Source organism: Eublepharis macularius, chromosome 8 (assembly GCF_028583425.1).
Source record: "Eublepharis macularius isolate TG4126 chromosome 8, MPM_Emac_v1.0, whole genome shotgun sequence".
Classification (NCBI taxonomy): domain Eukaryota; kingdom Metazoa; phylum Chordata; class Lepidosauria; order Squamata; family Eublepharidae; genus Eublepharis; species Eublepharis macularius.
The window spans coordinates 141,961,801-141,975,048 of record NC_072797.1 but is presented as its reverse complement, the minus strand read 5'-3'; the positions used below and the strand labels follow the sequence as shown (position 1 = coordinate 141,975,048).

The following is a 13,248-nucleotide window of genomic DNA, read 5'->3' as shown; positions in this document are numbered from 1 at the left end:
GCGCTTCAAAGAGCAGACTGAGGACTACAGAAGCCTTACCTCCTCTTCTGTGAGTAACAGGACCAGCGGGGCGGCAGCAAGAGTTATACAGTCTATTCTGGGCTTGAGGACTATGCTTCAAATCTTTTTTTTACGAATGAGTGTGCACACCTGAACTTCTTGGTGTTTTACTATCAGTCGGCTGCCAGTTCACTACAAATGCATACACTCTCACAATGCTTTTAAAAGTTTAATTTACATTATGATATAAAGTATCTCCACGTTCCCAAAAGTATATTCCAAAATACTTTCTTCTTGAGTTCCATTTTTATTATGGTGCCATTATGAATAAAAAATAAAATACAGCTTCACAAGCTTTACCCTCTTTCTTGACTTCAAGAGAACTGGGGAGAGAGTCGACCTCGCGGACGGGTCTTTGGGTGACCCACAGTGTTTACTGGGGGAGGGTGGAAGGGCGCGCAGGCGGTGGCTGGCTCTCCCCAGTTGGAAGGCCTCAGGCCTGACTGAATGTGGGACTTGGCCATTTGCACGCAGCGGCAAAATCCACTGGAAAGAGGCTTTCACCTCAGCCGCTGCCATGTTTCAAAGCCTCACAATGGCCCTAATTTATCATAATTATTCACACGTGAAACAGAAGCCCTCTGGGTATAACTGGACCGGATATCGACTCTCTTAACTCTTTTTCGGATCTTGGGTTTGCCTCCCATGCCTTCAAGACCTGATTCCCCCCCACCGCTCGCATCCAGGCTCATAGAAACGAGTTCTCAGAAGGAAGCGGGACGCCATTTGCCAAGTGCAGACTGAACCCCAAGTGTTTGGGGATCTCTCTCAGGTCCTACCCAGTGCCCGATGGAAAGGCAATGCAACTCAGCTCAGGAATAGAAGGGACACACCCAAGGCTGTGCAGATGCGGTTTGTCTTGCGAATACTGTTTCGGCTCGTAACAGGCGAATAACCACATGTGGCTTGTTTCTCCGTGTTCAAATCTTGCTGCGGCTCCACCCTTCTACAGCCAGTATCATCAACGAATTAATCAAACTGAAGGAAATCAAATGGGAAGGACTCCAAGCTGGTCTGCTGAAACAGCGGGAGAAATGTCAGTGGTAAGAACGTACACTGCCATCACACAAACAGCACAATATTTCAAAACAAATTCAGTAAAATCTTTTATGACTTGGAAATACAGTGGCCACTGCACAGTCATCCAATTTTTAAGCCTTCAAAGATTCCACTAAACTTGTTTTACAGAAAGTGGTAAAGATGCGAAACGACAGCTTTTATTTTCCACAACTTACCACCATTTTAGGTCCTTTTTTTACTTTTTAACATTTGTCCTTAAGTTCTCCACAAGGGAAGGAGGTCGTTGAGTCTTGTATGCAGGACTTCTTTTCACACGGTCCCCTTTGACCTGAACAATGTGTGGCAACAGAGGGGGTTTCCGTATAGTCAGCACTGTCCCTTCTGGGGTGTAGCATCTCAGATGCATTTTGTTGTTTGAATGAGCTGTAACAGCAACCCAGCCTGTGGAAAAGAAGTATTAGTTTCATGTAAGCTCTCCAAACAAGACGAGAAAGGAATCACGGAAGTTTCCGAATGCACGGTCAAAGCAAGACCTTTTGCAAACACTAACACAGAGCCCTTTCGGAAACTGTCCTCTTTAGTGCCTATTTAAAAGTAGTTAATATGGTTTATTAAGAGATTTGGAGAAATCAGGACCTATGCAAACATATTACTACACCATACTGAATCTTTGTGCCAAATCAAGCCATCTCAATAGTCTGAAAAGAAGAATGCCACCATAAAGTATCTAGCCTCTGGAAGAGAACATCTGAGGAAAAGGGACAGAAGTTACCAGCAGATGAAAGCTTTATGTCAGCCACTGCCTCTTCAGCACCAACTCCTTCCAACATCACGTCCTGAGGAACAAGTGGGGGGAAGTCTTTCATTCGTTCTTCACCTCCTATAGGGACCTTGAATTGCAAGACACAAGTACAGTTGCCAGTTGAAGCGATAAAAATGAAGACGGCTTGGAATGCTGTCTAGCCAAGATAATGAGTAAGTTACAGTTTAAGTATTTTCACACTATTTATAACCCAACCCCTGAATTACTTCCACAAACTACCCTGGAATAAGATGCATAAAAAACCTTCCGGGATTTCTCTCGTTTGTGATCAAATTCCTGTTTGGATGGTTTCAATATGATGGGCATCATAGTCAATGGTTCAGTGGGACATCATCGGAGACTCTTACCAAGGGCAAGGGCTGTGTGGCACTTTGTGATACAGAAAACGAGACAGCTGCCCCACCCCAGTCACAGAACTGCCGGGGGGCTCTGGAACAGCCTCGCGGGCTTCCTCAGGGGAATCTAGATGGATTGCGTCACCCTCCGGGTCTCATGAACGAGTAATAGTGGACACGGTGGACCATCGGAATCAATTATATGAATCAATTATATGAATCTAGTTATTTTGAAATATTTTTCACTGCATTTGGAATAATTATCTGAGCATTTGACACTCTAATATAAGTGAAGTTTGATATTAATAGTGTTGTTATTCCCGGGTGGGATTTCCCACTTTTGTGTACTCCTATTGCACCGGGTTTGCCTTGTCTGATAGTCTGCTGGCAGCCTTGGCTTTCTCTGTCAAGAGCCTCAGGCAGCCCCACCTGTGGCTGCTTTGCTCTCAGCCCCGCCTGGTTCTGGCTGATTCCTTCTAGCCTGCCTGCAGGCTGGGGCGTGGCCCTGTGCTGCCCTTCCTCTACTGCAGGTAAGGCTGCTGCCTGTCTTGCTGCTGGCTGGCTGGCTGTCCCTGCTTCCTGGGCTTTCTCCCTCTGGACTGATCCCCTCCTGGTTGTCCTCACTCTCCCTGCCTGGGTTCCCAGCCTCCCAGCGGAGGGTGGGGCGAGCTGGCTTCCAGCTGCCCCGTCTAGCCCTCTGAGGCTTGGCTGCTTCTTTACCTCCCTCTGTTGATGGCAAGTTTGGGACCTGGTCTGTCGGGGCGGCAGAGTAGCTGCCTCCCGGCTGTCCCCCACCTGTTCCTCTAGGCAAGTCTGGGGGCTGAGCCTCAGGCCCCCGGACAATATGAGTGAGTGACTGATCTATCTGAAGCAGGCCAACTGTGTGTGCACCTGAGAAAGTTTATGTATATCTGTGTGACTGAGCCTAAGAAAAGAAACTTTAAGAACTGAGAACTATCTTTGAAACCATCAAGCTTAAGTTATAGTGTGAAACGGTTACGCTTCTTGTTCTTATTCTGTTTTTTCCCATCCCAGAGTATATGTTATTCCTGTATCCCATTCCTTTCCTCAGGGCCACATAGTCCCACAAAGGAGCCTGACACTCGGGCACGTTATTCAAGGGGGGATTTAAATTATTTTGGAATATAATTCCTGGTGGCAGCAATCGACCCAGAGGGTGAAAAAGAAGAAAAGGGTTAAAAGCAAAACCTAACGAAAGAAAGGAAGGAAGGAAGGAAGGAAGGAAGGAAGAAAGAAAGAAAGAAAGAAAGAAAGAAAGAAAGAAAGAAAGAAAGAAAGAAAGAAAGAAAGAAAGAAAGAAAGAAAGAAAGAAAGAAAGAAAGAAAGAAAGAAAGAAAGAAGGGCTTGTGACGAAGGGCTTAGGCCTGACTGGTTCCTGGGTTGCCAGCTGAGGCCTGGACAGGCGGCTTCTCAGTTCACTCCGTTTTCATGATCCAAATGTGCAAGCAAGAACCTGAAAGCTGCGCGTTTCTTTCTCACCTTTAGCATGCCGTTGTGCTCAATCAACTGAGCGCGAGAGAGGGGGATCGGTTTGCGCTGGATGGGTCAGAGATGCGACCGGGGCAACCACGCAAGAGAGGCTTGGGTAGCTCGCTCTCGAGTCTCAGAGAGGCAGGTTTTGGTATTTAAGGATTTCTTGTTTTAATGCCTGTTGCCTGAGTAAGAGTGTTTTACGTTTTGTGGAGACGTTCCTTAATTAATAAACTTATCTTTTACTAAGCTGAAGTCTGGCCTTTGAGAAAGGGCAAGCTTTCAGCCGCACCAATAACCCCGCCTGCCTTCTGCCTGCCTGGCTTCTGGAGTGGCCGTGGCCAGAGCCAGGAGGGGGGGGGGTCGCAGGGTTATGCAGAAGAGATCGCAAGGCACTGGGCTCCCACATTCTCTAACGGTGTTTGTGCAAACACTGCCTTACCTTCAGTAAAATATGGCCGGCGTGTTTCTGATAGAGGGCATCTGCTTTCTCAACCATTGTGATGTGTACAGGCAGCAAGTTAGAGGCCACAACAGAAAACCAAGAGGACTGGTCCCCCTAAAGAGAAAAAAGGCTGATAATGATCTGAAATACGGGCTCCAAACACAATCTAGCACGTTGAAAGTAGTCGTGTCAGAGTAAGACCTGGGAGACCAAGGTTCAGATCCCGCACTGTGCCAAAGAAGTCTGCTGGGTGACTGTGAGCCACTCACACCCGCTCGGCCGAACTTATTTCACAGAGTGGTTGTGAGGGTCAAAGGGAGGAGAGGAGAAAGAGGTGAGCCCCTCTGGGTCCCGGGGAAAGGAGGGTGGGGCAGAACTGAAGCTAGTTAAGAATCATAAAGCGGACAACTAGTTGTGTACAGGGGCTCCAGCTGGCAGCGGCTTCGCTTACAATACAGGCAGCTATTGGGGTGTAACAGTAGGGGCAAATGGCCCACCGTTGTAAGTATTCCAAAGTGAACATATACAGACTCTGAAGCTTTTTAGTCTGACGATGTCTTTGAATCGCTATTTCATCCTCTCCTTTGATTACAACATCCACAGGACATCTGAACAGCCCTTATCTCCACCATCTCCAGTTAGGAATAAACAGACAGCAAAAAAGAAATGCTGTATCTAACCCCTCCCCCTAATTTATTACAATTCCAGAGTTGCAAGAATATGAGTTGTATTACAATATATGCAGCTCTGAACATGGCACCATCACGCGTGCTCCTGAACACCTTTGACATTCATGCCAGTTTCTGAAAGGCATTTGGGGTTATTTTTTGCATTTGGGGGTTATTTTTTGCATTCTGCTCAATTCATGCACGTGAGCACTCTCGCTTCAGAGGCACAGAGGAGACTTCAAAGGTGACTGTTGGTCATTGTCAAGTTGCTTGAAAATAATTACTGAAGAACAGAATAATAAACAGATACTGTCTTACTGACCAATAATCCTTGGAACGTTACGTAGATGCTACTAGCACGACACCTTCTCTTTCAACTTTTAACTCCTTTTTGCCAACTCCTCTGGAGTATCTGTGTATATATTGGTGCAGCTTTTTGTACAGATACAGAGAGGGGAGATACACAGTTTATAAATGAAGAACACCACTGTGACGGACAGGACTAACTCCAGCTCCACCTGTCCTGGGAGACAACCAGTGAGAGCGAGCAGAATGCTGGGCCAATGACAGTTGAAAGCCAGTCTGGTGTAATGGTCAGGAGCAGCAGGACTCTAATCTGGAGAGCTGGGTTTGATTCCCCACTCCTCCCCTTGAAGCCAGCTGGGTGACCTTGGGTCAGTCACAGCTCTCTCAGAGCTCTCTCAGCCCCACCCACCTCACAGGGTGTTTTGATGTGAGGATAATAATGACATACTTTGTAAACCACTCTGGGTGGGTGTTAAGTCATCCTGAAGGGCGGTATATAAACTGAATGCTATTATATTATTATCATTATCATTATTGCAGTTCATTGCAGAAAGGGGAAGCCCGAGAGAGAGAGGGCTTTTGGAGCTGCTGAGAGAAAGCAGCAGAGAGACAGACGGCAGTTAAACTTGTTCTGTTACACTGAAACATTGTTCAGGTGCTCAGGATCACCTGTCGTATTCAATATCCCTGCAGCTGGAGCCAGGCAGCCAAAGCTGATGCTGTTGAGGTGATTCTGTCAGTTGAGCTGAGGTGGGAAACTGCGAACAGGAGGTGTTTGTTCCGGGCTGTAATCTCTCCCGAGGCTGGGAGCTTGCCTGACCTTGAGATGGCCTCCCCTTCCCAGCACTGACCCGATCCGGGGCCCTTTGACCCCAATCCAGGCTGAAACGGGCCAAAAATGGCAATTTTGGGCCTGTTTCGCCCAGGATCAGGGCCGAAATGGCCGGGACCATATCCGTGCCGGGCAGAGGAGGCTCCCCCTGCCCGGCACCATCCCAATCCAGGCCGTTTTGGCCCAATCCAGGCCAAAACAGCCAAAAATGGCCGAAAACGGCCATTTTTGACCCATTTTCGCCAGGATCAGGGCTGAAATGGCTGGGACTGGGTCAGTGCCCAGCGGGGGAGGCTCCCCCTGCCTGGCACCACCCCAATCTGGCCCGTTTTGGCCCAATCCAGGCCATGGGCATTTTAGGACTGCGTTCGTGCTGGGCAGGGGACACTTCCTCCACCTGGCACCGACCTGATCTGGGTTGTTTTGGCTCGATTGTGGCCGTTTCGGCTCCAATCGAGGCCTAAACGGCCCAAAATGTTTTAAAGTCAGGTGGGCGGGGTCACCTGACTTGGGGGAACTACCAGAACGGCATTGAAATGAGCCCTGCATGCACTACAGCCTCAGCTGGCAAATTATCTCATACCCAAAGAGAAAATGTAAAAAGTAGAGTCAAATGGCCTGGAAACGCAATGAATGTCTTGCCTTTCATGGCCTTTCCGTCCCACCGTTTACACTTTCTTCTTTCTATCAGCCTGTGTGATCTTCCAGCAGAGGATACTCTACATGCATCTGCTGAAGTGTTGTGAGCAAATTCAGGTGTACTTATGACAAAGCTGGGCATGTCCTGTTTTGAGTCTGCAGCAAAGCACCAAACTCTGTTTCATAAAAGGGAGACTGCGTTGTGCAACCACGGCTAATGGGGATGTGCAGAAGCAACGTGCAGCTGTCACGCCGTAGCTCTTTTATCCCAGTATCTTAACTCACGGGGGGAGATCTATGGATGTGCATCCCTAGCTGGAAACGTCTCCCTTTATGCCTAGCACGCTCTTTGGGCACACCTCCCCACTTTTGGCATTGTGCGCCAAATGCCTAAAATCCTAAAGCTTATTTGTAAGAATACCCTTTGGCGGGATTTTTGAAATGGCACCTGAGTTTCTGTTGGCTGCAAAAGCAAGCTCCAAAGTCAGGAGAAATCCCTGAAATGGGGACTTGATGGGCATGAAAAGCATTTTCCTTACCAGACACCCCCTCTGGGAGGTGAGAATAACCCACCTTACAGAAGATGTGGGCGCAAGCGTCTCCCCTCTCATTTTTCTGTACTTTCATTTCCCTGTGCATTTGGCCCAAGTACGTTTTTTTCTGCACTTAGCAATAAAACCTGTAAAACTTGACACTTGAACGACAGAACTTTCCTGGCTGAACTTACCCAATAGTCTTTTCATATCTTGATAAAACCGGGTTGCACTTACCTGTGACTGCTGTTCACTGAGGACTTCTGGGCAGGCACACGTGGGACTGTGCATGGGCAGGCCTGCCGGCCGGATGGATTTTACAGCTTTTTTCTCCTCTAGAGGGGGCGCTCTCTTCCCAGAGCGCCTGCGCAGCAGTTTCCTGCTGAAGATGCCCGCACTCTGGGGGAGCGCCCCCCCCCAACCATCAGTTTCTCCTTTGCCACCAGACTCTCCATGGGAGAAGTAAAAATAGAAAAGAGTCCAGTAGCACCTTTAAGACTAACCAACTTTACTGTAGCATAAGCTTTCGAGAATCACAGTTCTCTTCGTCAGATGCATGGAGGGTAGGAAGAAACTGGTCAGATATATATAGGTGGAGAAGGGAGGGGGGAGTAGATGCAATCAGTGGCTTCTGATAATGGGATCAGTTTGCTTCTGATAATGAGATAACCATTCATAGTTCCTATTCAATCCAAGCCTGACTGAGTCAAATTTACATATGACTTCCAATTCAGCAGCTTCCCGTTGGATTTTGTTTTTGAAAGGTTTCTGTTGAACTATGGTGATCTTTAAGTCCTTGATGTAATGTCCTGGTAAATTGACATGTTCTCCCTCTGGTTTCTGGATGTTGCCATTTTTAATGTCAGATTTGTGTTCATTTATTCTTTTGCACAGAGGTTGGCTGGTTTGTCCAACGTACAGAGCAGAAGGACATTGTTGGCACATGAGGGCATATATCAGATTGGAGGATGAGCAGCTGTAAGAGCCAGAGACAGTGTAGTTGATGCCATTGGGTCCTGTAATTGTATTCCCTGGGTAGATATAGGGGCAGAGCTGGCATCTGGGTCTGTTGCAGGGCCTGGTACCTGTGCTGGTGACTCTGCTAGCCGATTCATGATTGTAAGTGAGGAGACGTTTAAGGTTGGGGGGGCTGTCTGTAGGCAAGGAAAGGTCTTCCACCCAGGGCTTCTGAGAGAGTGGTATCATTTTCCAGAATGGGTTGTAGCTCACTGATGATACGTTGGATGGGTTTGAGCTGGGAGCTATAGGTGACAACCAGTGGTGTTCTGTTGTTAGTTCCTTTAGGTTTGTCCTGGAGCAGACTGTTTCTGGGTACTAGTCTGGCCCTCTTGATTTGTTTCCTCACTTCATTTGGTGGGTACTGTAGCCCCAGAAATGCTTGTTGTAAATCTCTTAAGTGTGAGTCTTGGTCGAGAGTATTGGAGCAGATACGGTTGTAACGTAAGGCTTGGCTGTAGACAATAGACCGAGTGGTATGTTTAGGGTGGAAGCTCGAGGCATGTAGATATGAGTATCGGTCTGTTGGTTTCCGGTATAAGGTGGTATTTATTCGTCCATTATGTAGTTGTACGGTGGTGTCCAGGAAGTGTACCTGTTGTGTAGAGTGGTCCAGGCTCAGGTTGATAGTAGGGTGAAAGTTGTTGAAGTCCTGATGAAATCTCTCAAGGGCTTCCTTCCCATGGGTCCAAATGATGAAGATGTCATCCAAGAACCTTAAGTACAGGAGTGGTTTCAGTGGATGGGAGCTGAGGAAGCGTTGCTCCAAGTCCGCCATGAATATGTTAGCATATTGTGGTGCCATGCGTGTGCCCATGGCTGTGCCATTAACCTGCAGATATAAGCTGTCATCAAATCTGAAGTAATTGTGAGTACGAAGTGGCAAAGTTCAGTGGCGAGGTGTTCTGTGGTCTTGTCCGGGATAATATTCCTGATGGCTTGCAGAGTCCATCTGCATGTGGGATATTGGTGTACAGGGCCTCCACATCCATGGTTGCTAGGATGGTGTCATCAGGTAGGTTGTCAATGGACTGTATTTTCCTGAGGAAGTCAGTGGTGTCCCGTAAATAGCTGGGTGTGCTGGTGGCATAGGGCCTGAGGATAGAGTCCATGTGTCCTGAGACTCCTACTGTGATAGTGCCAATTCCTGAAACAATGGGGCATCCTGGGTTACCTGGTTTGTGGATTTTAGGTAGTAGGTAGAATCTTCCTGGTCGTGGTTCCTGGGGTGTGTCTGTATGGATGCGTTCTTTTATGTCCATGGGGAGAGTCTTTAATATTTTATTGAGTTCTCTTTTATTCTCTCTTTTATTGATTTCTCTTTTATTGATTTCTCTGTAGTGTCAGATGGTAGTGTTTTATACAATGTTGTGTTGGAGAGTTGTCTCTCCGCTTCCTGTATGTAGTTATGTTTGTCCATGATGACAACTGCTCCGCCTTTGTCAGCTTTCTTGATTACGATGCCAGAATTATTTTGGAGGCTGTTTATGGCATCTCTTTCTGCACGGCTGAGATTCTGCTTTAAGTGGTGTTGTCTGTCAATTATCTCAGCCTGGCTACATCAACGGAAGCATTCAGTGTAAAAGTCCAATGAGGAGTTGTGGCCCTCAGGGGGTGTCCATGTGGAATTCTTGTTTCTGGAGCTTTGCAACAATGATTGTGCATTGCTGGGTTGGGAGGGTGATTGTGGCTGTGATGGTGTCTGTTCAGCGCTTTGTTCATCGTTTTGTTCAGCGGAGTGGTTGAAGAATTCCTTCAGTCTTAGGTATCTAAAATAGGCCTCCAGGTCTCCACAGAGTTGTATGGTTTGGGTGGGTCTGGCTGGGCAAAAAGATAGTCCATGTGAGAGGACTGATTCCTCTGCTGGGCTCAGTTTGTGGCTGGACAGGCTGATAATGTTGCTAGGTGGATCCAAAGTGGTCTTGTTCCCTGTGGCATGCAGGACTTTTGAGAGTTTCTTCTCCTTCTTCTGTGATTCAGTAAGTCGTGTGCAATGGATGGTTTCTCTGGTTTTGGTAAACATCTGCCAGTTCCTGGTTTGAGTAGAGGGATTGTTTTCCATGGAAGTGTCTAGTTCAGAGATCTCTTGCTTGATCCTTTGTTGCTTGCTGTACGTACATCAGTCCGATGAGGTGAATCAAGAGTTTCCTGGATAAGACGTCGCATAGTTTCTCACTGTAGTCTGTGCAGTAAGTGGATTTCAGTGGGTTCTTCACACACAGTCCCTTGGGTAGAAGGTTCAGTTTTTTGCATTTAGAAAGGAAGATGATGTCTGCTTGTATCTGTGCCAGTTTATTCATGAGCTTGATGGGAGAAGTGAAGAGTGGGACACGAGAGAGGGTACGTGTGCCTACACAGAAGACCTCAGTGAACAACAGTTACAGGTAAGCACAACCCTGTTTTCATAGTCGGTCTTCTGTGCAGTCGCACATGGGCGTTTAGCAAGCTATAACCAGGAGGAGGGTGGACTCTTCACTGAAACAACGCTTGCCAAACTGCTTATTTTGATGAATACCCAGGGCATAGTGCTTTACAACAGCATCAGTGGATGCCCTATTGCAACGTGCATATCTCACGCAATGGAGCACCTTAATAAATGCTGCTGATTTCACCTGAGACCCGGTGGTAAGTGTATGGATCTCTAACGGACAAGACACAGAATTTACATGAACTGAAATCTCAAAATTTTCCCGTAATACTCATACATTGAGAAATGAGATACGTGTTCTAGGGTCAACGCGGCAAACCCAGGATCAGGGTTAATAACTGTAGAATCAGGGGGGAATTACCATCCTGAACTTGCGCACCCTGATAGACTCATTTAAATCTCTTGAGTCTAATATGGGTCTTCTTCCCCAGGTCACGACCGTTGCCAGGTCTGCCTTTTTTCACCTTCGACAGGCCAGGCAACTGGCACCCTATCTTTTCGCCCTGGGGCCTGGCTACAGTAATCCATGTAACGGTCACCTCCAGGCTAGACTACTGCAACTCACTCTACGCTGGGCTGCCCTTGGGCCTGACCTGGAAGTTACAGCTGGTCCAGAATGCAGTGGCACGCGTCCTTACTGGAACGCCAATCCGAGCGCACATGAGCAGGAGCAAGGGAACCCAGCTTCTGAGGCCAGAGATGTGCTGCAGAAACAATTCTGTATAGGATAAGATGGCACAATGGTTGTCACTGAACACAATGGTTGGAAACAGTTTCACTGAATACAACTGCAAGAGCAGAACTACACGAGACGCGTTACTAGAGTTCTACACGTGTCTGCTTACCTCAAGGTTTGATCGGAAGTGTAGGCGTCCTTGCAGCTTTAAGTTTAACATTTACAGAGCGGCAGGGAGGGGAGTGCAGGCATAGGGCTCTTGCCGGGCACCCCCCCCCCCTGCTGGGTGTGTGTGGGAGGTTTCGGGGCCCCACTCCTGCCCCCCCTTCCCCGCACAGCAGACAGGGCACCCAGAGCGTCGCTGCATCTCCCCCCTCCCGCTCACCCGGCCCCTCTGGATGTGCCAGAGCCCGATGCTCAAACACACATCCAATCGACTCCATGTGATACACATCTCCCCCAATCAGCGCCTAGTGCTGGAAGCCTCTCTCACAGGTACCGGGAAGAAACCCCCATATGGCATTACTCCCGATAAATGGTTTTTACAAACCCTTGGACGCACCAGTCTAAATGGGGATGTATAATCGTGCCTTTCTCTTCAGACAAAGAACAACAGTTTTGAGTGAGGTGGGGGTGTTTGAGGGGTTTCAATCCCCTCCACCGCTAGCATTTCAAGATCAACAACTAGCCTCTGCCTAGGCTCCTCCCCTTTCTCAAAGTGTTTCAACTTTGATCCCGCCTCTTACCTAAGAGGCTCTGAAGCGTCGCGCGCAGCCTGTCCCGATTCCACGGATCTCAACTGATCGACTGTTGGATCCGAGGGGTGGGGTCGAGGACCGGACCCTGCCAGATGGTTCCGATGGGCCCTTCGAAGGGGGCCTGTTGGGTGCGATGGGAGACTGTCGGATTCGAAGCTGCCGCAGCAGTTGGCACCGAGCTTGGGGTTGAGGTCAGATCCGTATGTCCAGCACGCTCTGCGAGTGCAGAGGTATCTGCTGTAGATCTGGCCATTTTTGACAATGCCCGCTCCCACAATATAGCCTTGAGCCAGGTAGCTCACTCGGCTCTGCCTGGAGGAATTCACATTGTGGCCTTCCCCAGGCAAACGAGGCAGATCGAGTGTCTGTCTGTCCTCGTTCTTTTAATGCACACTGGGTGCATTTATAGATGGGCTTTATCAGCCATGAGCAAGTGAGAAACTTTGCTCTCTCACTCCTTCCGACCCTCTGCAGAAGGGAAACAGTGATGACAGAGCTCTCGAATACAGGAGAGGCTCCTACTGATGATCCTCGTCATTTTGTTGCACACTGGATGTGTTTCAGTAGGGCTTTATCAGCCGTAAGCAAGTTGGAGACCTCGCTCTCACCCTCTTTCTATCCCTCCAAAGAAGGAAAAAAACCCAGCGAAAACAGAGCAAGCAGAAGCTCCTACCGACTATCGCCATCATTTGCCACACACTGGGTGTGTTTTTATTAAATAGGGCTTCATCAGCCACGAGCAAGTTAGAGGCTTTGCTCTCTTTCCCCTTCTATTCCTACGTAGAAGGGGACTGATGATGGCAGAACTCTCAAACATGGGAGAAAGCTCCTGCCAATAATCTTTGTAATTGTTTGTTGCACACTGGGTGCATTTTGGGGTTTTTTTTTTTAAGTAGGGCTCTATCAGCCATGAGCGAGTTACTTTGCCCTCTTTCTCCTTCTGTCTCTCCACAGAAGGAGATCAGCAACTTGTAAAAAGTGGAGATGCTCTCACCGGCGATCCTGGTTGGCGGCAAAGGAGGAACTGAGGGTCGGGGGGGGGCATGCTCCCCCAGAGCGTGGGTGTCTTTGGCAGGAAATCGCTGGCGCTCTAGGAGGAGAGCACTTCCACTAGAGGAGAAAAAAGCTGTAAAATCCATCTGGTCAGCAGGCCTGTGCACGCACAGTCCCATGTGAGCCTGCACAGAAGAACGACAATGAACAAGCTTTCACTGGCC

The 13,248-nt window shown here is 48.2% G+C and overlaps 1 protein-coding gene across 2 annotated transcripts in view; it reads right to left on the bottom strand.

Annotated features, from left to right (window-relative positions):
* Positions 1-215: 215 nt before the first annotated feature.
* Positions 216-13,248, bottom strand: part of NOA1 (nitric oxide associated 1) — a 35,085-nt gene continuing 22,052 nt past the window's right edge. The window contains exons 5-8 of one of the 2 annotated variants that reach the window (XM_054987177.1): positions 4,172-4,288; positions 1,853-1,970; positions 1,296-1,521; positions 216-1,077 (exon numbers count right to left, since the gene is read on the bottom strand). In XM_054987177.1, the coding sequence (XP_054843152.1) occupies positions 1,316-1,521; positions 1,853-1,970; positions 4,172-4,288 (441 nt within the window). In that variant the 3' untranslated portion in view covers positions 216-1,077; positions 1,296-1,315. The remainder of the gene's footprint in view (positions 1,078-1,295; positions 1,522-1,852; positions 1,971-4,171; positions 4,289-13,248) is intronic. The other variant, XM_054987179.1, reaches the window with a different exon arrangement.